Below are 25294 nucleotides of genomic sequence, written 5' to 3' on the forward strand. Positions count from 1 at the left end.
TCAACTACATTTTAAGCACTACCTCCCTCAAACTAGTCACCTCCACTGGTAATATACCACTCACAACATTTTTTCCATTTTTAGAAGGTATCCTGGAATGCACTTTCTTGGAAGGCATGCAGGTTTGGGTTTTGATCTGAGAAGGAAAAATAAAATTTTCTTTGTTTCTTCTGTTGTAGACAGCATTTCCTACAAATAATTATGTATTGTCATATTCAGAGATGCTGAATTGATAAATAATACAGGCTGAGGACAGTTAAAATATTTAGATAATTAAATACCCTGATTTTCCTGCAAAAAAAAATTCATCTGTATTTAGTCATGGAGTAGTTAAAATACTTAATTTTCTGTATAGTGGCTGACAGAAATACCTATTGTAGTCTTCTGTTTGAAGACTGGTTTAAGGCAGCTCTCCTTGCTAGTATATGCTGTGCATGTCTCTTCAGCTACGCATAACTACTGCAACCTACATCCATTTGAACCTGATTTCTGTATTCAATCCCACGACAATCTTCTCATCACCTCCCCCCACCAACTTCACTTCATTACCACATTGACAATTCCCTGGTGCCTCAGGATGTGTACTGTCAACAGGTCCCTTCTTTTAGTCATTCTGTGCCATAAATTTCAATTCTCCCCAGTTCAGTTCAGCACATTCTCATTAATTACACTGTGCACCATGATTTTTTATATTGTGTAATTTTCACAGTTCCAGAGGTACTTTTTTGCACTGATTTCAGATCTGTTATTAGTTTTTTTCTGTCAGTATCAAGTAAATTCATTTTTCATTTAAACTTAAGTTCCATGGAGAGAAATTTTAGTACAAGTAAGGGAAATTGTAGGTTACTGAGATAAAGTAGTTGACCGTGTTTGTCACACCCATCTGGCTGGTAGGTGAGAAACTTTACCCTATTGTTTACATGTTACCAATTTGTGATGTATTTATGATGTTGAATGTAATCTTGCAGGTTCTTATATTCTCATAAGTGTTTTAACAACACAAATACGCAAAGACAGGGACATTAATAGTTTCATGAGAAAGTCTACTATGCATACTTTTGTGTAAGGCTTAGGGATCCAGAAAAAAGCTGGATACCACCCAAGTTATGCCATACAAGTGTGGAGGGTCTGAGACTGTAAAAAAAATGGGAAGAGTAAATCAGTGCCTTTTGGAATTCCAGTGGTTTGGAGGGTGTCACGAAATCCTGTGTAGAATTATTATTTTTGTGCGGTTAATGGTGAAGGTCATAATGCAAAAGTAAGATGGATATAAAACATGCTAATGTTTCTGTGGCGTAATGACCAATTAAGCATAGTAAATCTCTCCCTATTTCTAGTTCCACCTATTATTCTTGAAGATTTGAAACAAGAGAGCAGCTCAGAAAATGAATGCAATGATGATCATGATTACAAACTAGAATAAGGTTCTGCATCTGAATTATGTTGTCAAAACAAAGTAAATGATTTAACTCGTGACTTGAATGTGACAAAAGATGCCACTGAATTATGTGGGCCAAGACTGAAAGCAAAAGAGAAAAGGAATTAATAAAGTTCTTTAAAGAAGAAGACCATATAGTTTTTGTTTGTGATATTGAAGGTTTTTTGAATTTATGAAATGTCACCTATGATCCATGTCAGTGGTGGTTATTTACAGACTTGTCAGAGCATAGCCTGAAAGAGGTACTTTCAGTAAATGAAATTTTTTTCGGGTCAGTACCTGTTGCCCATTCAGTACCCACAAGATGTATGAAAACCTCTCAAATCAGAGGTTAAATGTGTGAACTATGAAAACCACCCATGGTCAATATTCGGGATTTGAATGTAGATTGTACACTACTTGATCAACAATCCAACTACACAAAAAAATCTATGTTTTATTTGTGACTAGAACAGCCAAACCAAAGACAAGTTTTGGAAGGTAACTAACTGGCTCAAAATAAAACCCCTCAAGATCAGTTCAGAGAATGTATTGTATTTTATGGACAATAAGTTGCACTTTTTTCTTTGGAAAATTGCCTCCAAAATTCAGGCACATCTTATACTCGAAATTAATATAAAAATGTCCAGCCTTAAAAATGGCCATATATTCAATGCTGCAGGAAACCTATCTCAGTATGGCAACACTGGATACAGCTGGCAACAGTAGTGCACCGTTGCGACGAACATAAGTAGCAGGGATTCACAAGCTTGCTAACACTGTCTCCCTCCTACCCCACCATCACAAACCCAGAACAGTATCAACCCTATGCTGCATCACTGCAGTCTGCAGTGCCAGTGTACTTGAATTCAAAGTGTCATCGGTAACAGTACAATATTTTTGTTAATAGCTAGTTTTGTAATGGAAATAAATAAAAGGTATTCATATGATGGAGGCAACACTGGATACAGCTGGCAACAGTAGTGCACCGTAGCGACGAACATAAGTAGCAGGGATTCACAAGCTTGCTAACACTGTCTCCCTCCTACCCCACCATCACAAACCCAGAACAGTATCAACCCTATGCTGCATCACTGCAGTCTGCAGTGCCAGTGTACTTGAATTCAAAGTGTCATCGGTAACAGTACAATATTTTTGTTAATAGCTAGTTTTGTAATGGAAATAAATAAAAGGTATTCATATGATGGAGGCTATAAATGAAAGTAATAGCATATGCAGAAGAACATGGAGACAGACCAGCTGAGCAGCATTTCAGCCCTCCACCAACAGAAAGAAGCAATTCGTGACTGGCATGCCAGGAAAAAAGAACTGAAAAAAAAGAGGAAGACTAAATCTGAAAATAGAGGACTGAATGTACAATGGCCAAAATTAGAAGATAACAATTGAAATGAACTCAAGGACACCTTCAAAATGGTATTGGAATTAATACAAAAATGATTCAAATACATGCTCGTAAGCTGGTGCTACAGTGGAACTTAAAAGTCCTTAAGGGTGGAGTTGGTTGGTGCAACAGTTTTATAAAGTGTCATGAACTTAGCATGCAAACCAAAACCAAAATAACACAGAAAATGTCACAAAGGTATGAAGAGAAGATTATATCTTTCCATTGCTTTATTATTCAATATTGAAAGAAAACCAGTGTGGAACTAAGCCAAATAGTTAATATTGATGGAAATTCTCTGACATTTGATGTGCTGAGCAATAGAACTGTTGCCATGAAAGGTACTAAAACTGTAATTATAAAAACAAGTGGACATGAAGAAATGCACTACCTTGTTGTCGTTTCATGTTGTGCTGGTGGTACTAAACTTTGTCCAATGATAATTTTCAAGCACAAAACAATGCCAAAACCTTCTGAAATACTGCCAGGTGGTGTTGTTCATGTATATGACAAGGATCGGATGGATGAGGCTTGTATGCTGTTATGGATCAACAGAGAGTGGGAGAGAAGGAAATGTGCTGTATTGAAGAAGATTTCTCTTCTTGTGCCGGATTTCTATAATGGCCAGTTTATATATGGATAGTTTGGTAGTCATTTGAAAAATTCTGTGAAAGAGAAATTGAGACAGGGAAATACAGAGCTTATTATTATTCCAGGAGGACTTACTACACAATTGCAACCTCTCGATGTCTCTATAAATAAAACATTTCAAGTGTATTTGAGAGAGGAATGGAACAAATGTATGATGGATGAAACCCAACATGAATTCACACTGAAGGGAGCTTTAAAACAACTTACTATCAAACAAGTTTGTCTGTGGATAAAACAGTCATGGCCAGGGTGAGAGAAGACATAAGTGTCAAATCTTTCAAGAAGTGCGGCAGATGTAACACTCTCGATGCCAGTGAGGACCATCTTATGTATGAAGAGGACAGTGGTGATGACAAAGAGGAAGAAGAAGAAGGAAGTTCAGATTATGATTTTCAATGATTTTAGAGGTCACCTTTGCTTTAAAAACTAAGATTTCTTTCATGTGGCTTTGCAGTCTAGTAATAAAAATGGTAAAAATGTTATTTAAAGAAAACTGCATAAAAGTTAACGTGCTTCTTATAGTTCATAGCATCTTATAGTCCATAAACATGGTAACAACAGAACAAGTTGTTCAACTGAGTGAGATACTATTGCCTGCTCTTCACATCAAGCTTTGGTTAGTGAAATGATTCACTGCAGCACTTCCTAAAGATGGTGACTGGTTCCTGTGCTTGATAACAAAATCTCTGAAAGTATGTTATAGGAAACCTAAAGAGATTTTTGTGGGGCCATATATCAGAAATTTAATGAAAGATAATTTGTTTAATAGTACCAAGAATCCAGTGAAACAAAGGGCTTGGGTCTCATTTAAAGAACTTTCTGAGCAACCAAAAACATCCAAATTATAAAACCATGGTTAAAACAATGTCGCAGAGTTTCATGAAATTAGGATGTAACATGAGTGTCAGGCTTCATTTTCTACATCAGAAATTGATTTTTTTTCCCATTTAAACCATTTTGATATCAGTGAAAAATGCTTGTGAAAGGACATGAAGGTGATGGAAAGAGATACCAGGAAGGTAGATTGCAAACATGATGGGTGACTACTCTTTTACGATAAATAGAGGTGACGCTGGTGAAGGGAGACAATGAAGGAAGAGAAGTTATGCCCCATATCAGAAAGCACATGATGTAGTGAAATCAGTGAAAGAAAATTAAATTGTCATAAAAGTGTGGGTTTTTTGTAATAATTATTAGCAGTTTTAAGGGAATTTATACCATTATTTACTCAAATGCAGTGTGTAATGATTCTATACAAGGTTACAAAAAAATATTTTTAATGCAATTCCCCATGAGAAAAAGTGTGATTTAATCTAAAATTTCAGATATGATATGTAGAAAAATATGTGTTACAGAAAACCAAAAACCAGATTTGAAATCAGAATACGAAATACTTTAAATCTCCTCAATCAGTAATAAAACATAATTTCAAAAGTTTTAAAATGCAGCATAGTGTTAATTGATCTGCCCTCCTAACCCTCATCATTCTTCTGTAACATCACATTTCAAAACCTTCTGCATTCTTCTTGTCTGAATTGTTTATCATCCACATTTCAATTCTTTTCTCCATGCATTTGATATCAAAGTCATATTATTTTAAACTACACTAGTTGTGTCTTTTTCACATTTAATTTTAACCCATGTTAATGAAAACAATCTATAAATAAAATTAAATGGGGTTGTTTATGAATAAATAATTTACAAGGCATGTGCAAGGCTTTAACATATTTGATCATATAAATGGTAGAAAGATTTCAGTTCCCCATTTTGCTGCGTGCACTTAAAAGTGACACTGAGATTGCTTCGCAGTAGTTTGATATACTCAAATGGCAGAAAATTAATGTAAAAAAGTTCTGTCTCTGAACATACAAAACCATTCTTGAAGTGTTACCATATTTGAATTCGCCAAAAATTGAATGAAAATCATGCTTCTCTCAAACTTCACACTATGAAACAGACATTGCTTGCATATGAAATAGTACAAGTTGCTCTTCCATATTACACATATAATATAATAAGAAGACAGTCTGCTATTAATGATACAGGTACTGTAGATTGCACACATCATCCATCAGCATGCTATAAAAGATAAATTTGTAAGTTCCATGACTAGCTTCACTCATAACACATGATAACAAATTTACATTGGAAGTTTTAAACTTACTTAATATCACAAGATTCCTTTGGTAAATTCACTGATAACCTAGTCAGGATTTCTGCAGTATTTCTTTGAGTTCTTTTACCATTAGTATCAGTTGCTTTAAAACCCATGTATGATAAACTTATATATCCTATCAGTTATGAAATAAGAGAACTGCATCAAGGTTAAATAACTCTGAATTTATATCGGTCTGACTCCCAAACAAAATTTTCACATTTTTTTTACCAGTACTGTTGTTAAATGAAAGTATAAAGTTGTAACAGGCAGAGAATCACTTTCATTCCATGATAAACCAAGAGGATGTTTAGAGTATCTTCTGATATTAGTGGCTAAATGCTAGTTTGCTCATGAAATAATAGTATCATTGTTCTCACTGCTTTTTCAAAGTAACTGTATAGGATATTTCATTCAAAATTATTGTTCATTTTAAAGACGTTGGTAATATGAGCAGTATGACAGAAATTGCCCATTCTACAGAAGCAAAGAATTTGTCAGTTAAGTGGATGAATTGCTTACTAGAAATTATCTGTCCTTAGACAAACTACATTTTGAACCCATTTCAGGAATAAGTTCTAATACTTTTGATCACATGATGAATGATCACTAATATGGAATGCACTGTAGAGCAGTTTTGTGGTGGATGATAGTGCCATGTAAATCAGCTCATTCTAAATGCCCAGCTTACCCTTAAAAACAGATAAGACTGCTATTATTGGCAGATATTTGCAGGAAGAAATCACCATTGCATGCATTTGATTTCACTTGACATTAAAAATTTGTAACTTATGTTGTTATTCAGATTTGGCACAAATGCTTCAATGAAGGCAAGTTCTGAGAAAGATGTTGAAATGGAATGCAACCTAAAACTGCCTCCACCATACTTTGAAGTTTACACTGTGTTTACAAAACTGAACTCTACTGAAACATATTCATATGTTGATAGTACTGCAAGATATTCTACTTACAAGAAAAGATCATTGTATGGATATTCTGTATTGGTAAGAGTATATTAATCACTATATTTGCAATAAAAAAATTTATAGTGTTACTGCTACAGAATTTACCACAGAGAGATGGTTTACAAAATAGGTGTTTTCTTTTATTTTAACAGCTTGACTCACAGGAAGGAGGGACAAATGGTCGTTTGCAGATACAGTGGGGAAATGGACAGATATCAGAAATTCTGAATATATTGCAGCTGAAATACATCAATGACCTAACAGACTTGTTTTATTCACTGAAAACACCTATGTATACAGAAAAGACATTCATTGCTACAGCTCTTTTCAAACCACTGGGAAAACAGCAGAATATGAAGTATGTAAATTAGATTCAAATTAAGAGATAATTTTCTGTGATCCTGTTAAGTAGGTGTAGAAATAATGGATTTACGTGACATTATTTGTTTGATAACATTGATGAAGATATTAATTTTTCTACAGGGCAAATGTGTATTGGCCTGAAAGTAATAGAGTAGCTACTGCTGATATTGATTATGTAACAGCTTCAGATATGAAAGGAACTGTAAATTCTACTACACCATTCAAAATGCTTCCATGGGCAGCCCTCAACTTTTTGATCAAGAATGAAAGGTAAGACATTGTGATAATAACTAAGTTTCACAGGACATTGTCTTCCCTTATACAAGGGTACTAATAAAGTTTTAGCTATCACTGCAAAAAATAAAGGTTTGTTATTAATTTTTTGTTTGTTTGCAGGTAAATGTCAGCAGTCCTAGCAGACATTGAAATCCTCACATCACAGTACTGTATCACACTACTAGAGGGGCCAAAATCAAATGGCACAGCCCATTGATAAAATGTGGTATCATGAGGCAATTAATTTTTTTGCAGCATTGGCAGTATTTCAGCTGCATCAGGAAAATCTGGGTGGCTAAAGAAGTCATCTGGGTTATGTTGACACTGGGTTATGTTGGCACAGATGCAACATTTCTACTGCTGCCTGATACCGAACTTTACCAACAGATTATGCCATTTTGTTTTGGTTCCTCTAGAGGTGTGCTGTGGTCCTGTGGAATTGGGATTTCAATGTGTACCAGGAATGAAGACAGGGATCTGCATCAAATAAAAAATTAATCTCATAAACATAATTTTTGGAAGTGATTATTAAAACTTTATGAATCCCCTTCATAAGATTCATCAATACATAATCACTTTTGCACTTGAAAACAAATTTTGTATCACCAAACAAGTTTGTAGATCTTCTGTAGTCACTAACTTTACCAATACTACTAAATGATGCTCAAATATTCACATTTTTGCTAGTTATGCAAAGAACACAGCAACTTATAGTGTAACTGGCACACATTACTGAATTTCCAAGGAGAAAATTGAATTAATTGTGCTGGCACCTATTTCTACTTTCTTCAGTGAGTAGCTAAACATATGGCATTGTGTTTCGGATATATTTGAAACTGGACCAAAATTATTTGTATTTATGTACTATGTAGTATTTAAGCATCCAGTAAAAATGAACATAATCTCTTTTAGCTTAATTATTCCATCTGTACGTCTTCTCTGAACTTAAGTCATATATCTGTATAGTATGTTCTTTATTCTCTAGTTACTGTATTGCTACAAGAGAGTTTCTCTTGTCTCATATTGGGATATGTTTGAGCACTTGTTAGAAATAAATAAGTGATGTGTATTTCTTGCATTCTGCTCCTGATCTAAATGTTTGCTGCATCTTCATCTATATCTATATCCATACTCTGCAAACCACTGTCAGATGTATAGCAGAGGGTGTGTCCATCTGCATCAGTTATTAGGAATTTTGCCCATTCCATTCACATATGAGAAGAACGAGTGTTTAAATGCCTCTGTGTGTGTGTGCTGTAATTAATTTAATCTTGTCCTCACAATCCCTGTGGGAGTAATGCATAGGGGGCTGTAGTATAATCCTTGAATCATCATTTAAAGTTGGTTCTTAAGACTTTGTTAGTAGAGTTTCTCAGGATATTTTATACCTGTCTTCAAGAGTCTGCCATTCAGTTCTTTCAACATATATGTGACACTCTCCCATGGATCAAACAAATCTGTGACCATTCATTCTGCTGTGCTCTGTTGGCATTCAATATCTCCTGCTACTCCTATTTGGAATGGGTCCACACACTTCAGCAATATTCTAGGATGGGTCACATGAGTGATTTGTAAGCAATTGCTTTTGTAAACTGATTGTATTTCCCTAATTTTCTACCAATAAACTCAAGTCTGCTATGTGTTTTACCCACGACTGAGCCAATGTGATCATTCCTTTTCATGTCCCTGCTAAGCATTAAACCAATATTACATTCATATGATACTATGCTTTTTTTGTTTTTGTTTTGAGAAGTGTATAATTTTACATTTTTTAACATTTAAACCAAGCTGCCAATCATTGCACCACTTTGAAATCTTATCAAAGTCTAACTGAATATTTGTACAGTTTTGTTCAGTCTGTACTTCAATGTAGATAACTGGCTCATCTGCAAAAATCTGTGGTTACTATCAATATTGTATGCAAGATTGTTAATATACAACATGTACAGCAATGGACCCAACACACTTCCTGGGCTACACACTAAGTTTCTTCTGTATCTGTCAATGACTCTCTGTCAAAGATAATATGCTGCATCCTCCCTACCAAGAAATTATCAGTTCAGTCACAAATTTGACCTGATGCCCCATATGGTTGTATGTATGATAATAAGCATTTGTGTGATGCTGAGTCAGGTGCTTTTTGGAAATCAAGACATACTGCATCTATCTGGCTGCCTTGATCCATGGCTTTCAGGATGTGATGTGAAAAAAGTGTCAGTTGGGTTTCTCATTATCTGTGTTTTCGAAATACATGCTGGATGATATGGGGGAGGTCATTGTGTTTGAGATACCTCACTATGTTTGTGCTCAGAATCTGTTCTAAAATTCTACAACAAATGGATTCAAGGGTATTGGGCAGTAGTTTTGTGGATCACTTCTGCCCTAGTTTTAGACAAGTGTGACTTGTGCTTTCTTCCAGCTACTGGACATAACAACTCCATTAACACTAGTTTCCATTTCATTCATCTGCTCAGTGGTAAGAGAATTAAACATTTGAAAACAAAGTTAAGCATTTCTGCTTTTGCTTTGCTAGTCTCAATTTTATTTTATGTCTTGTCCATTAATGTGTACTAACTTTTGCACCACTAACAGCCTTTACATACAGCTGCAATTTCTTTGGATTGGGGGTATTCTGCTATGGAAGTAATTGAAGACTTCATGTATTGCTTTCTATCAATAGGCCTATGCCTTGTTTTATACCTGTTATACAGTAGTCTCTGTTTCTGTAGAAGCTCCTTCATGGTGACTGTTTACCATGCATGAACCATAAGAGCTTTTAAGCATAGGTGGAAATCATTAAATGTGGCTGCAAAAGCATAACTAAGAAACATTCCTCTGGGCATCCAGTAGCAGCATCACGCTTCATGTTGCAAGCTTGTATTGATTCATTTACCTGAGAAGACCAGCAACTTACAGTTGAACGAACTGCAGGTATCACCACTCAAAACAAATGGAACTATCATTAGACTTGTACAAGGTGGGTTCCTAGAGAGCTTATTGTTCACCAATCTCAAAAATCTATTCAGTAATAAAGGTGGTTTTTGGACAGGGTTTAAATCTGTATGAAACTTGATTACATCATTATGAGCTAGAGTGCAAGTATCAGAGTCTGTAGGGGAAACACGTAGAATTGCCTGTCCATAAGAAATTCAGAATGCAACCATCAACTGGTGGGATCATGTTAATCACCTTTTCACATTTTGGAGTTCTGATGGTATGATTTTCTGTAATTTTTTGGAGGCACAACAAATTATCACCACACTTCACTACCCAGGCATGATTTAGAACAAAGTCAACCACCAACCCTGATTTACTCTGTTGTTCATACACATTTCTTTATTCCAATATGGTACATTCTATGGGAACAAAAGGCGCTACCTCCAAATAATAGATATTCCTTCTCTAATAGAAAATTCAAGCTCCTGATTATCCATTAACACTATCTCCTGCAGGGAATGGATAAAAATATTTAAACACCACAAACACAACACATTACCATGCCTAACACACTGTAGGAAAACCATTGGCACTCAAAATGGCTTCCATTTGCCTTGCGATGAATATATACATATCCTGTATGATTTTTAAGGGAAATTTCTACCATTATTCCAGCATAATAGTGTCAATTTCAGATATTGATGATGGAGGTAGATAGCAATCTCACAGCCTTCTCTCCAAAGTAGACTACAAATTACCAATAATATTGAGATCTTGTGATTGTAGTGGCTTGGTTAGATGCAACAGTTCATCATAGTCCTCAGATAACCAGTCCTGGACAATGTGAGATGTGTGAACAGGAGCCCTGTCATCTTACAATACAGCATCACCTTCACATAATCCTTGGCATTTCTGTGACCTTTTGTAGCACCCATGGGGTCCTCAGAATACCACGATATAGCTGCCCAAATCATCACAGAAAGTGTCACATGCATGCTTTTGTGATGCAAACTTGCCCAGAAGGTGGAAACAGTGAAACAAGGAAATGTAGGCTGTTTCAGAAAATTTCAATGATGAAGTTTTATCAGATTATCAAGTTTCCTACTCATCATCTTCAGGCTGACAATGAAAAGTAGGAAACTCGTCAAAATACTGTCACAGAACAATGTCTTGACTGAGCTGATAACCTGAGAAAACTTCATCAGTGTGAAACAAGACTCATTTGACCACATTACAGGCTTCCATTGCTTCTTAGTCCAGGTTTCATGGCCTCAACACCACATTTTTGTGTTACCAGCATTTGTGTCACTAATTGGTAGTTTTGGATTTCCAGCTCACCCTACAGTTCTCAACTTATGTAGCTTCCTTTATGTTGTTTTGTTGATGACAATGTTCAGAAGTGGAACACTCAATTCTTCAGTGACTCTTGCAGCATTCTCTTATTATTCATCACAAAACTTTTCAATGACTGTTTGTCATGATCACACAACACACACTTTTGTCCTTGTTGTCACTTGGTGGATGATTTTTTTTTCTGGTTTCCCTGTATCTGGCTAGCATCTGCATTTATGTTCAAGCACTGATTTCTCATGGTGTTTCTATATTTGTCCAACCCCTGAATGTATGCTTGTAAGAATACTCGCTCACCTATAGATTAATCGAACAGATTTATTTTTCAGATTGAGTAAGGTTACAGTGCTGTTTTCATTTTAGTAGAGATGTAGAAGTATTTCAGTTGCAAAACTTCACGCGACTTGAGGAACGCAATATTGGCCTGCACAGTATTTCTTTGTTGTCATAATACACATATTTGGGTATGTGTTTGTCTACTTTTAGACCAAAGGTGCAGAACTCTAATCCCAAAACAATTTAAAAGCTAATAAGTATGCTATTTTTAGTGTCTTAAATATTCTGTTTGCATGCTTCTGAATGAAAAATAAAAAAAAATAGTTGAAGAAACTAACCTAGTTATTTACTATGAATTCCCTCAGATTTAATGCTGAACTAAACAGCAGTTGTGGTTCCATTCTCACAACTGATAGCAGCATAGTGGTAACATCTTTCATATGTTTGTTTACATTCTTATTTTTTATTTTATTTTGTGTTTTTTACTACAAATCTGCTAAGATTTACATGTGTTTTACAGTGTTAATAACATCTACAACTTTGAATTCATTTGGCCAAACAATACAGCCTTGTTTAATTCAATCAACAAATGGGAATTTAAAAATCATGCAACATTTGTAGAGGGCACAATCAATCTTGAGATTCCTTTAGCAACAAGACACATTGGCTTGGTTGAATACAACTACCAGGTACATTAGAATCATCCTAATTTTCCTAACATGTTTTCCAATAAAGTATAAATAACTTAATTTTATGTTCTTTTTTTTCATTTAAGGAAACACCATTGCATCAAAATGGAGTAGCTACAGTGAAGTACAATGGTGAAAAAGAAATAGATGGAAAGTATAATTGTGTATCAGAATCATCTGCTGGGTTTGAGAAGGACATAATAGACATTGAATTACAAAACAAATACTTTCCTCTAGGCACACACTATGTGCATTCCTTTGAATACAGTAATGGTGTGGATGGCTTAAATTTACCAACTGTTGTAAGTAATCCAGATTTTCTGAGTATGATTTCTGGTTTGATATCTGATTCAAAAAGATCATTGACTTTATTGTGACCAATGGAATATGTGCAAACCCTGCCCCCCTCTCTGCTCCTGTTTCTGACCATCTCACTTACTTTGGAAAACACGGCATATTCCAGGAGTATAAAAGGATTCCCTATCTTGTCTCAGCGACAACTTGTATTGTGTTTTTTTTTATTCAGTTCGTGACTGTATAATAATAATAATAATAATTACATGTGGGTCAATGGTCTTTACATCACTTCATGACTTGCACGTCCCTAACCTAACCTAGGTATTCTGCTGACTATTTGGGTCCTACAGTTTAATGTGGAATCTGAAACACATGTCACTCCTGGTGAAGCTTCACATCACTCAGAGGTAAAGTCTAGGTTTAAAGGCCAACTCAAATATTCTGTGGTGCGACTGAGATTTGATCCCATGATGTATGAGATTCCACTGATATTTAGCAACCCTTCAAGGAAGTATTTGACTATTTCTTTGAAACTGTTAGCTACATGAAATTCGCAATAGAAGCTTTCCTGCAGAGTTGAAGGAGGCTGTCATCTGTGTAACTTACCTTGTGTGAGATGAAAGCTGGATAATGTCAATATATATTACCTTGTGTGAGATGAAAGCTGGATAATGTCAATATATACCATTAAAATGAAAGGACTGATAAATGAATAATGAGGAACCTCCTGTATAAAGAGTTCATGTGTGGATTGGAAATTTATGCTCTTGTAAACTTTACAGAACTGTTTGTAAATAATTGAAAATGCTGTTAGAAGCTGAATAAACATATTCTTAATTTTATATGCTCTTATTTAGTCATGGTCAACAGATGGTAATAATTTTGTGAGATACAAGTGCTGTCTTCTCTCTACTTAAATAAATTCAAGAAGCCCTATGTATGATATGTATCTGTTATAGCATTGTGGAATGATTAGGGGGCTGCTATGGTGTAGAGGTGGTAGAGTTGTGGGTTGTGTATGTGGTGGTGCTTGCGACAGGTGGCTACGAATACTCCACTGCAAGATACAACATATTTTTATTTCACCTTGTGTTACAACACTGGAGTACTGTGATGCCCCTGAGTATTCTGTCTGCAGGTGCATGGTCCACTGATGGTGCTGATGAAGTCAGAAGGCCATATGTTGTCCCATCCGGCTCTGCTTTTACTGTTTACTCCACTCGACAGCACATGCCTGAGTTAGCATCATGTGGTCCTGAGTGATAAGTGCCACCAATGCATACATCGTATGTGTCCACTGCTACTGGGTTAGAAGCTCACCCTGGTGTGGAAGGATGGCAGAAGTGGTGCCCCAGCTGTGAACCACTGCATTCCAAGACAAAGATTTGGTGACACTGTATAGCATGAGAGATGGCTCATCCAGGGCATTGTCTAAGTCCATGGGCATGGACGTAGACTGATCTGGTGGAGCTGGCTGTCCAGACCAGTGTTGCATGCTGACCAGCCCATAGAGTGATGGAGACTTGTGGGGACCCAATGTCATGTAGGGTGCTGACAAACAGTGCATAACTGTGCTACAATCAGAGGGTATTTATTGTGATTAATAGCACACTTGTGCTCATACGTTGTACCCAGACATGTTCAAATTAATGCCCCTGTTTGTCTATGGAGTGGAAATTCTCCACAGGCTGAACTGCAGTTGTGCATCCTTTCTGCAATGTCACCATGATTGCGCAGCTTGGCCTGGCCATACTGCAGTGTACAAACAGGCTCACTATTGAAATTACATGTCAGCACATCTGTGCCTGCCTGCTTGCTCAACAGACACCTCCGATGGCACTGCATTTAATTCAGCAATGCAGGAAAATTAGCAATGGCATTATATCCCCACCCTCTTTGGGAAGTCCTGCATCTTGGGTCCAAACTCATGACCAGTCTGTAAAAGGAGACTTCACATACAAAATTAAAACATGGACTATTTACATTTTTTGCCTTACATTAAGCAACAAAGCTCAGAAAGTGGGGTACATTCTATGTCGTTATGTGACTACACAACACCTCCAATCTCCTTTGACCTACCTCTTAAACATTAACCCCTCCAAAATATTAAACAACTATGTACATGAATATCACCTCATTGTACCCTTATGGCATCTCATGCTGTAAGCAACAATGCTCATTTCAACACCACTCAAGTTCCCTTTTCTTCTGAGTCACAGTTAATAATATACTACAATACAACTCCCTTATTACTATATCTAGCTTCTTTCACCCTTTGTACCTTCTGATGTATGAGCAGTTAACCAGTCCAACCAAATCTGTTGTACTGGAGGATCACAGATAGCAAAATCAGACCACATGAAAAGTAAAGACACTTTGAATGTGAAAATTGTATCAGTACATTGTCAAATTATGTGTAACAAAGTTCTGGAATGTACTTCCCTTCAGGAAATTTCTTGCACTCAAATTATTCTTGGGTCCAAGAGCTGCCTGGAACCAAAACTAAAAAGTTCTGAGATATTGAGCAATTCCTGGAAAGTATATTTAAAAGACAGATTAGATGCCATAGGATTGGAATGTTCATCCCAGTTGTGCCACAGGATGGGAATGTTCATTGTAGTTGACAAAAATGTTGCCTCCATAGAGGTCAAATTTGAATGTGAGAGTGAATTTATCTGGTCACATGTAACTGGTCTAGATGAAATCAAATTATTGTTGGATGTTTTTAGCAACCACCTGACTCCACTGTGACAGTTTTAGAGTCTTTCAAAGAATGTCTACATCAGTAGCATAGAAATACCAAGATCATGCAGTGTTAATTGGAAGTGACCTGTACCTGCTGAGTATAGAGTGGGATGTCTATGAATTTATTGTGGAGTGGGGGGGGGGGGGGGGGTGTACAGAAAGACAGTCTTGCCAAATACTACTGGCCAAATTTTCCGAAAACTGTCTTGAGCAGCTAGTTTGGCAGACCAGAAGCAGTGGAAATATTTTAGTCCTTGTAGCTACAATCAAGCCTGACTTTATTGATGGTGTCTGTATAGAGAGCGGGATTAGTGACCATGATGTCATCATAGTGAATAAGTTTACTGAAGTTAATAAATCAATCAAGAAGGCTAGGAGAATATTTCTGCTAGAAAGAGCAGATAAGCATTTGTCAGCATCCCACTTAAGACAATGAATTGATTTCATTTAGTTCCAGTATGATGGATAGAGAAGGAACTATTGGCAAAGTTTAAACAGATTGTAAATCTTACTCTGGAGAAGCATGCACCAAGTAAGTGGATTAAGGATGGAAAAGACCCACCATGATTAAACAACAAATTTTAGGAAATGCTGAGGAAGCAAAGGCTGTTGCACTCTCAATTCAAAGAGAATGTGCAAATGACAGACATCAAAAGTTAATAGAAATTCACACATCTGTAAAAAGATCAATGTATGAAATATACAACTACCAAAGCCATAGCTTAGCAAAATATCTTGATGAGAACACAAGAAAATTATGGTCCTATGTAAAATCACTTATCAGGGCAAAGGCTTCTATCCAGTCACTCATTGACCAGTTTGGTGTGCCAGCACAAGACAGCAAAATGAAAACTGAAGTTTTAAATTTTGGATTCAAGAATTGATTGACACAGGAGAATCATACAAGATCACAAAGGATAATCATACAAACATACCATTGTTTGACTATCAAACTGACTCCCATATGAATGGCACAGTAATAAGCATCCCTGGTGTAGAGATGCAAATGAAAGAGTTGAAAGCAAATAAATCTCCATGTCCTGACAGAATTCCAATTCAGTTTCACAAAGAGTACTCTATGGCAGTGACCTCTTACTTAGCTTGTATTTATCACAAATCTCTCACCCAGCACAAAGTCCCAAGTAATGGAAAAAAGTGCAGGTGTCTCCTGTATATAAGAAGAGTAAACTCAGAATGTGATTTTCACTCTGCAGCGGAGTGTGCGCTGATATGAAACTTCCTGGCAGATTAAAACAGTTTTAATCTGCCAGGAAGGTTCATATCAGTGCACACTCCACTGCAGAGTGAGAATCTCATTCTGGAAACATCCCCCAGACTGTGGCTAAGCCATGTCTCCGCAATATCCTTTCTTTCAGGAGTGCTAGTTCTGCAAGGTTCGCAGGAGAGCTGTTAAGTTTCGAAAGTAGGAGACGAGGTACTGGCAGAAGTAAAGCTGTGAGGATGGGGCATGAGTTGTGCTTGGGTAGCTCAGTTGGTAGAGCACTTGCCCGCGAAAGGCAAAGGTCCTGATTTCGAGTCTCGGTTCGGCACACAGTTTTAATCTGCCAGGAAGTTTCAGAAAAGTAAATGGACCTGCAAAATTAGGTAGCTATCTTTAACGTCAGTTTGCTATGGAATTCTTGAACATATTCTCAGTTCAAGTATAATAAATTTCCTTGAGACAGAAAACCTTCCGTCCACAAATCAGATGGTTTAAGAAATGATTGCTTGAGTGGAATTCAGCTTGCACTTTTCTCACATGATACCCTGTGAACTGTGGATGAGGGGCAACAGGTGGATTCCATATTCCCAGATTTCCATAAAGTGTTGGGGACTGTGCTCTACTGCAGACTATTAATGAAGGTATGAACATGAATAATATGTTCCCAGATATGTGATTGGCTTGAATACTTCTTAAGTAACAGAATCCCGTACCTTTTCCTTGACTTCGAGTGTTCATCAGAGAGAAGGGCATCGTCAGGGGTTCCTGAGGGAAGTGTTATAGCACACCTGTTATTTACCATATAGATGAATGATCTGGCAGGCAGGACGAGCAGCAATCTGTAGCTGTTTGCTGATGATGTGGTGTATGGGAAGGTGTTGTCATTGAGAGACTGCAAAATGGTTCAAGATGAGTTAGACAAAGTTTCTAGTTGGTTTGATGAATGGCAGCTAGCTCTAAATGTAGAAAAATGTAAGTTAATGCATATGAGTAGCAAAAACAAACCCATAATGTTTGAATACACATTAGTAGTGTGCAGTTTGACACAGTCCCAGTAACTAAATAACTAGGAGTAAAGTTACATAGCACTGTGAACTGGAACAAAAATATAAGGATTGTAGTAGGGAAGGTAAGTGGTTGATTTCAGTTTATTGGGAGAATTTTAGGAAAGAGTGGTTCATCCCTAAAGGAGACCACATATAGGACACTAGTGTGACCCATTCTTGAGTACTGCTTGTGCGTTTGGGATCCGCACCAAGTCAGATTAAAGAGAGACATCAAAGCAGTTTAGAGGTGGGCTGCTAGATGTATTACTAGTGGGTTCAAATGATTGGCAAATATCACAAAGGTGCTTTGGAAACTCAGCTGGGAATCCCTGGAGGGAAGGTGATGTTCTTTTCAGGGAACATTGTTGAGAGAATTTGAAGAACCAGCATTTGAAGTTGACTGCAAAATGATTCTACTGCTGTCATTGTACATTTCACATAAGGGCAAGAAGGTAAGAAATGAGTAATTAAGGCTTGTACAGAGGCATACAGACAATTGTTTTTCCCTCACTCTATTTGTGAGTCGAACAGGAAAGGAAATTACTAGTAGCTCTGTTCAGTGGCTTGTAGTATATGTATATAGATACAGATGTACATGTAGGCTGCCGGCCGAAGTGGCCGTGCGGTTAAAGGCGCTGCAGTCTGGAACCGCAAGACCGCTGCGGTCGCAGGTTCGAATCCTGCCTCGGGCATGGATGTTTGTGATGTCCTTAGGTTAGTTAGGTTTAACTAGTTCTAAGTTCTAGGGGACTAATGACCTCAGCAGTTGAGTCCCATAGTGCTCAGAGCCATTTGAACCAACATGTAGGCTGCATTGATGAGTTGCCCTCCACATAAGGTGAAATTACTAGTAGCTCTGTACAGTGGCTTGTAGTATATGTATATAGATACAGATGTAGATGTAGGCTGCATTGATGAGTTGCCCTCCACTTAAGGTAGATGAAGGTTGCACAAAACAGAGTCAAAACTGGCATCATGCCTGGTGTTGTGGCACTTATGGTCTTGATCGTGAGCTGCTGCTCCTCATAGTATTACTGTACATGTGAGAGCATTTTCTCTATTGAAACATGTCTTTCTTGTTTATCTGTTAGCCAGTTTAAAACTAGGATTAGGTTGATGTTGATGTTTCATTCGGGTAGGTCTGATTTATCAGTGGAAGAACCACTAGTGTCTTCTCTGACTAGTACAACTACAGCTGTGTAATGTTCAACTTGTTTTCCTCTGTAACAGAGGCTGAGTGGTGAAAGGTCTGCCCAGTTATGTCAAAGTCTATCAGTAGCATACCCACAAGCTATCACCCATAGATTGCAACAATCTTGCTACTGCCATTCTACCATTCAAAGTATGCACCTGTGTGTCTATGACTTCCAGGTCCTGGTTCACAGTCTTTACTGTCAGTTTTACCAGATGCATTACCTCCATTGCTACCCTCCGTAATACCCATGTGTTGTTCAATACTCCTTATTTCAATCTGGTTAACTGTGTAGTGTGCCATTCCATGGTGGCCTTATACATCCTTGCTTCATGACTCACTCTTTCTGTCATGCCATTCAGTTCCCAGATGTTATTGACATCCACTGTCCCAAAAACCGTCTTCAGTAGACTGCCCTTTACATCTAATGAATCTCACTTACTTCATTGTAACATGTATAGCACTACTTCCACTATGTGCTGCATTTGTCATCCCAGTTGCTCATATGACTGGTGCAACTTAACATATTCACTTCTCATCTCCTTCAGTACACCTTTTCCTTCCATTTCCATCTGTAATTCCATAAACACATCATCCAAATGTCTCATCTCATTATCGATTTCCCAAGTGTATGACATCAGCATCAGTGTCCAATGACAGCTTGTAAGTACTACATCCTGTTGTCTCATGAAAAATACTCTAGTTTCCAATGGTAGTACTTCAAACAATCCTCCCTCTACTCCTGGTAAAGAGGTGCAACAGTGCCAAGATAAGAATTCCCCTCATCTTTTCTTTGAACTTTAGCAACCTGGGAACGAGGTACTGCCACCTCTGTAATTCATGCACTGTGTTCTTCCCAAAACATAATGCTGTGTTTGCGTTATTACCAATTACTTAAGTGAAGAAAGCATAGAGTTATGAAAAGCTGTTTCAAAAACCATACAAAATGTGATTATTAATTATATTGTTAAGTAATGTTTTCACAGACAGAACATAGCAAGTTACCCTAGACGCAAGAATACAGCAAGTTACCCTAGATGCAGAATTTATCACATGTGTAGTGGTTTCCATAAATGGAGGAAAAACTCTAAAAAAATTACAGTGAATCTCAGAAAAATGTGAAATTAAACTAAAGAGCAGTATACAAGGCATGACACAAATAAATGATAATAAACAGTCTCCTGTAAAAATTTTGATTGGAACTTAGAGGAAGGTTATTCGTTCAAAATGGATTTGTCAGTTTGGTATTCCACATTTGGAGGTCAGTATGACGTGTGATTAGATCGATGAAGTGTGATTAGATCAAACAGTATTACAGGCATGTGGTGGTGTGTGATGATTGTGCCATTAGGAAGAAAAGGAAGATGATGATGAAGAAAAAGAAGAAAAAGGGGGAGAGACAGAGAGAGAGAAAGGAAAATAGTAAAAGGGTAATCAACCGATAGCTTAGTTTGAAGACTACAGTGCTCTCCTGGACATTTCATAGCAAAACGTTATCTACAACTTGTACAACTTTCACTCGACTGCGGATGAAAGAGCCTAAGGGCAATAAAACAGAGGGAGGCATTGATTGAGAAGGAAGAGGGATGGCTTTCTAGCATATCCTGTATGTCACTCAATCAGCACATTGAGGAAGTAGTACAGAAAACCAATAAGAAATTTCAAAAGAGAATTAAAGTTCAGGATGGAGTGATAAAATCTTTATGTTTTACTAATGATGTCAGAAGTGGCAAAGAATTTGGAAGAAAAAATGAATGAAATGTGTTAATGTTTTAGAAACCTGATACATGATGAACATCAACAAAAGTTAAAGAAGTGTAATGAAAATTGGTCAAACTGCATCAAGTGATGCTGAGGGAATTAGATTAGGCAATGTGACACTGGAAGTAGTAGATAAGTTTCACTATTTGGGAAGCAGAATAAATGATAATGACTGAAGTAATGCAGATTTGCCATAGAAAAGTATTATCTGAAAAGAGAAATTTACCAATGTTGAATATAAATTAAAATTTTTGAGAACTTTCCGAAATATATATGTTGGGGGTTTAGTCTTATACAGAAGTGTAATGTGGATGCTAAATAGTATAGATAATGAGAGACTTTGGCATTGCAGAAGCATAGTGAAGATTAGAGTGCTCAGTCAGATAACTAATGAAGACATTATTAACTTATTAATAAAAGTTCAATTATATGGTATGTAAAACAAAATTGGTGACTAGATTGAGTATTTCATGTAAGGGGGATGCAGCATGTTATCATGGATGAAGAGTAATTACCATAAGTAGAAGTAACTTCAGGCATGCCCAGGGAAGTGTGCTGAGACACTTATTGTTCAAGTGTATAATTAATGACTTGCCATGCAATGTTAATAGTTAACCTCAGACTTTTTGCAGATGATGCAGTTATCTATAATATCTGAAAAAGCTGCACAGATATATTAATAAGATATGAAAGTGGTGCAAAGATTGGCAACTTGTTTTAAATGTTCAGAAATGTAAAACTGTGCACTTCACAAAATGTAGGAAAGTAGATGGCTACAACATTGGTGAATTAAAATTGGAATAAGTCAACACATACAAATACATGGGTGTAACGATTTGTAGGGGTATGAAGTGGAATGATCACATAGGCTCAGTTGTATGCAAGGCAGCTGGTAGACTTTGGTTCATTGGCAGGATACTGGAGAAATGCAGTCGCTCTGCAGAGGACACTGCTTACAGTCACTTTTGTGTGCCATCTTTGAATGTTGTTGAAGTGAATGGAACAACTACCAAATAGGTGTAACAAGGGATATGGAGTGTATACAAAGAAGGGTGACACAAATGATCACAGGTTCATATTATGGGAGAGTTTCATGGAAATTCTGGAAAATCTGATTTGGCAGATGCTGGAAGACAGATGCCGATTAGACCATAGAATTCAATTACTAATACAAGTGAAGAATATAGGCAAACTCTTCATTCTCCTAAATATACCTTCTGTATGAAACATGATGACAATATTAGACCAAGTATAGCATTGATAGCAGCATTTAAGCCACCATTCTCCTTGTACTCCATTCATGATTCTAGTGGGAAGAAACCTAAATATGTGGTACTGTGCTAACCATCCTTGGCTGTGCACTTCACAGGAGTTGTCAGAATATATATGTAGGTGTGTATATAGTGTATTTCATCAGGAGAAAAGAAATTTATGGCACAACTTGACTAAAAGGATAAATCAGTTGACAGGACACATCCTGAAGCACTAAGGAATAGTCAGTTGGGTAATAGAGGGAAGTGTTGTAGGGCAAAAATTTAGAGAGTACTACAGTAAGCAGGTTCAAATGAAGATTGATTTTACTAGTTATGCAGAGATGAAGAGCTTTGAGAAAAGCGTGGCTTAGAAATAAGTAACCTAATAACCTATCTTTGGATCTCACTTTTAAATGATAATAGCAATCCATATTTCAACTACAGGAAAATGCATATTTTTGTCAGAAAACATATTTTGTTTTACTGAAATAAAACATCATTAGTGGTCTGTAATGGAAGATATTTACAATTTGTAGTGTTTCTATGTCAAAAACAGTATATTATGAAAAATGTTGATTTTTACTTACGGTATTTTATGTGTGATTTTTGTTCATCATGAAGCACTGTCTACTTGCACTTCTTTGAGGTTTGCCTTCATTTTTATTCTGGCCTAATCTCACGTTAATTTGTAGAACTATGTATTTTTAATGAAAAACACAACGCAATGTAGCTACTGTTAGTTTGCATCCTTTTGGCTAAACATGTCTCATGTGTTTTGTGTAATGTAATCAACTTAACTGCTAGTTATTCTTTTGATCTCTCTCTTCAGTTCATCATATTGTGTGTTATGTCATTTTATTGTGTTACTGTGAATTTGTTTAATGGATAAGAGAAACTGAAGTAAAATGGTGGAGTTAAAGATTTAAACTGTGGGTAGTGTGGTGTTGTGGGGGGATGGAAAGATGGAACACTAAATGCAAGGTAGTGGATGGAGAGTGAGTTGGTAATGAGATGGAGGAAAAGGATAGAGGAGCAAGTGGTGAAATGAAAAGGGGGGGGGAGGGGGGGGGCTCCATCTCGTCTCCTCCCTCTACCCCATTAAATATCGATCTGGTTGTGTGAGCACAGCTTGGTGTTGGAAGAGAACTAGCGTGATCTTAACAGTTAAACTGCAATCACAAGAGTTACTCTGTCTGCTGGAGCAAAGGATGCTGACTGCAGATATAATTTTAAGCCTGAAAAAAGAATTCAACTCAGTAAAGTGTAAGTTACTTCCATTAAAGCTGAAGTCATATAGCTGGAATTTATCTAAGCATTTTCTATTCACATATCCATTGTACAAAACTGATATATAAAATGGATAATAAATTAAATTTTCATTCCACCAGTGACATAGTAATGCAGTAGCACCAATGGTCTCCATTCAAGGTTTACCTCTGGTCTCCATTCTTGGTTTAGCTTAGTTTAGTTTTGGTCCTTTTCTCTTTCCCAAATGTACTAATGACAAGCACTTACCTCCCATTTAATAATACATACATATGCTGATTGTTTTTTGGTGAAATGAACAATTTCGGTTTTTGTAAAATTTAATGACAAGTTATTGTTTTTGACCCATGCCTCCAAACTTCCCCAAGTGTTTGGTCATTATGACGAATTAGGTCTACCTCATTTTTACAACAGACTACAGCTGTTGAGTCATCTCCATAGAGGATAGTATCAGACTGGACCTGGCATGGCATATCATTAATATAATACAGAAAAAGTAGTGGCCCTAATATTGAACCTTGTGGAACACCTAGTTGAGGGTGTTTCCAGCCAGAGAGAAATTTCTTGCCATTGATGTTAATAAGTACTCTTTGTTTTCTGTTTTCCAAGCATGATGGCATCCAGCTAAGAGATTTGCCTTGAGAACCATAGCGTGCCAATTTTTGGAGAAGCAGGTCATTATCTACTGTGTCGAAGGCTTTGCACAGGTCACAAAAGATGCCTGACACACAAATTCTATCATCAAGACATCTGCTGACTTTTGTGACTAATTCATTTATTGCATGGATTTTGCTGCGGCCTTTTCTGAAACCATATTGATTGTGTAAGATAATGCTGTAAGATGATTTGTGATGTTTGATCTGATCACGTGCAGCTCTTTCAAATATTTTTGAGAAAAATTGGTAACAGTGAGATTGGCCTCTAGTTGCCAAATTCATCTTGTTTGCCTCTTTTATGTACTGGCCGAACTTCTGCATATTTTAATGGATCTGGGAAACATCCCTCATCAAAAGATTAGTTGATTATGAAAAAATAGTGGATAAGCTGTGATGGACTATTTTTATTATTTCAGTGGGGACCTCATCCCACCCCACAGATTTGGAATCTTTTAGGGACATTATGATTTTGATGACATCTGAGATGGAAACATGAGAAAACTTTAAACTTGGGCAATTACTGTCTCTCATATTGGGCTTTGTTTTTGGTGGTGAACAGTCACCAAATTTGTTAGAGTTTATGAAAAAGTCATTGAATGATTCACAAATGGCACCGGTTCCTGTAACAGCTCTACCATATATCACTATTTTAGAGGGGCATTTTCTCTCTGCCTCACTGCCAACTTCGCTTCTTATAACAGATCAAACAGCTTTTTATTTGTTTTTCGCATTTGAAATGAAGTTATTATTCACAGTACATTTTGCTAGTCTAACTAGTTTGTTGAATGATTTTTTTTGTATGTGCTTACATACTTAAGAAATTAAGGGCTGTGATTTACTTTTGCCTCCATATGCAGTTTCCTCTTAGTAGCACTAGACATGCTAATTCCTTTTGTTACCCATGATCTACTTTTATGGGACCTGGTCCTCACTGTTACAAAAGCATTCATTGAATATACCCAAGAATGTGGAATTGTGTGTGCTGACTGTTCGCTTGGTTTGGCTTAGTTTTTTACAAAATACTTCCACATTTTCTTGACTGAAATTCCAACATCTTTTTGTTGTGCAGTCTGAATTTTGCTTTGGTAGTGATACAAAGAGTGCTTTATGGTCTGATACTCCTAAATGTAGAAGAAACTTCTCTTTTACATAATAATTATAACTACTTACAATATTATCAACGCATGTTGCAGAGGTTGCTGTAATTCTTGTATACTGATTAAAATTGAGATTTAGCCCATTTGTGGTTACCAGGTTCTTTAAATGTGAAGAAAATTTGTCATCAGTCCTTACATCTATGTTGAAGTCAGCACATATAACCAATTTCTTGTACAGTTTCTCACTTTTTAATTTATGTAGAAATGTATCAAACTTA

The 25294-nt window shown here is 36.8% G+C and overlaps 1 protein-coding gene across 1 annotated transcript in view; it reads left to right on the top strand.

Moving 5' to 3' along the window:
* LOC126249021 (uncharacterized) overlaps positions 1 to 25294 on the top strand; it is a 712654-nt gene that overhangs the window by 377871 nt on the left and 309489 nt on the right. Inside the window, exons 41-45 of the mRNA XM_049950623.1 lie at positions 6431 to 6629; positions 6743 to 6948; positions 7074 to 7223; positions 12313 to 12481; positions 12568 to 12783. Of these exons, the coding sequence (XP_049806580.1) occupies positions 6431 to 6629; positions 6743 to 6948; positions 7074 to 7223; positions 12313 to 12481; positions 12568 to 12783 (940 nt within the window). The remainder of the gene's footprint in view (positions 1 to 6430; positions 6630 to 6742; positions 6949 to 7073; positions 7224 to 12312; positions 12482 to 12567; positions 12784 to 25294) is intronic.

The sequence above is a fragment of the Schistocerca nitens genome, chromosome 3 (genome assembly GCF_023898315.1).
Source record: "Schistocerca nitens isolate TAMUIC-IGC-003100 chromosome 3, iqSchNite1.1, whole genome shotgun sequence".
NCBI lineage: Eukaryota > Metazoa > Arthropoda > Insecta > Orthoptera > Acrididae > Schistocerca > Schistocerca nitens.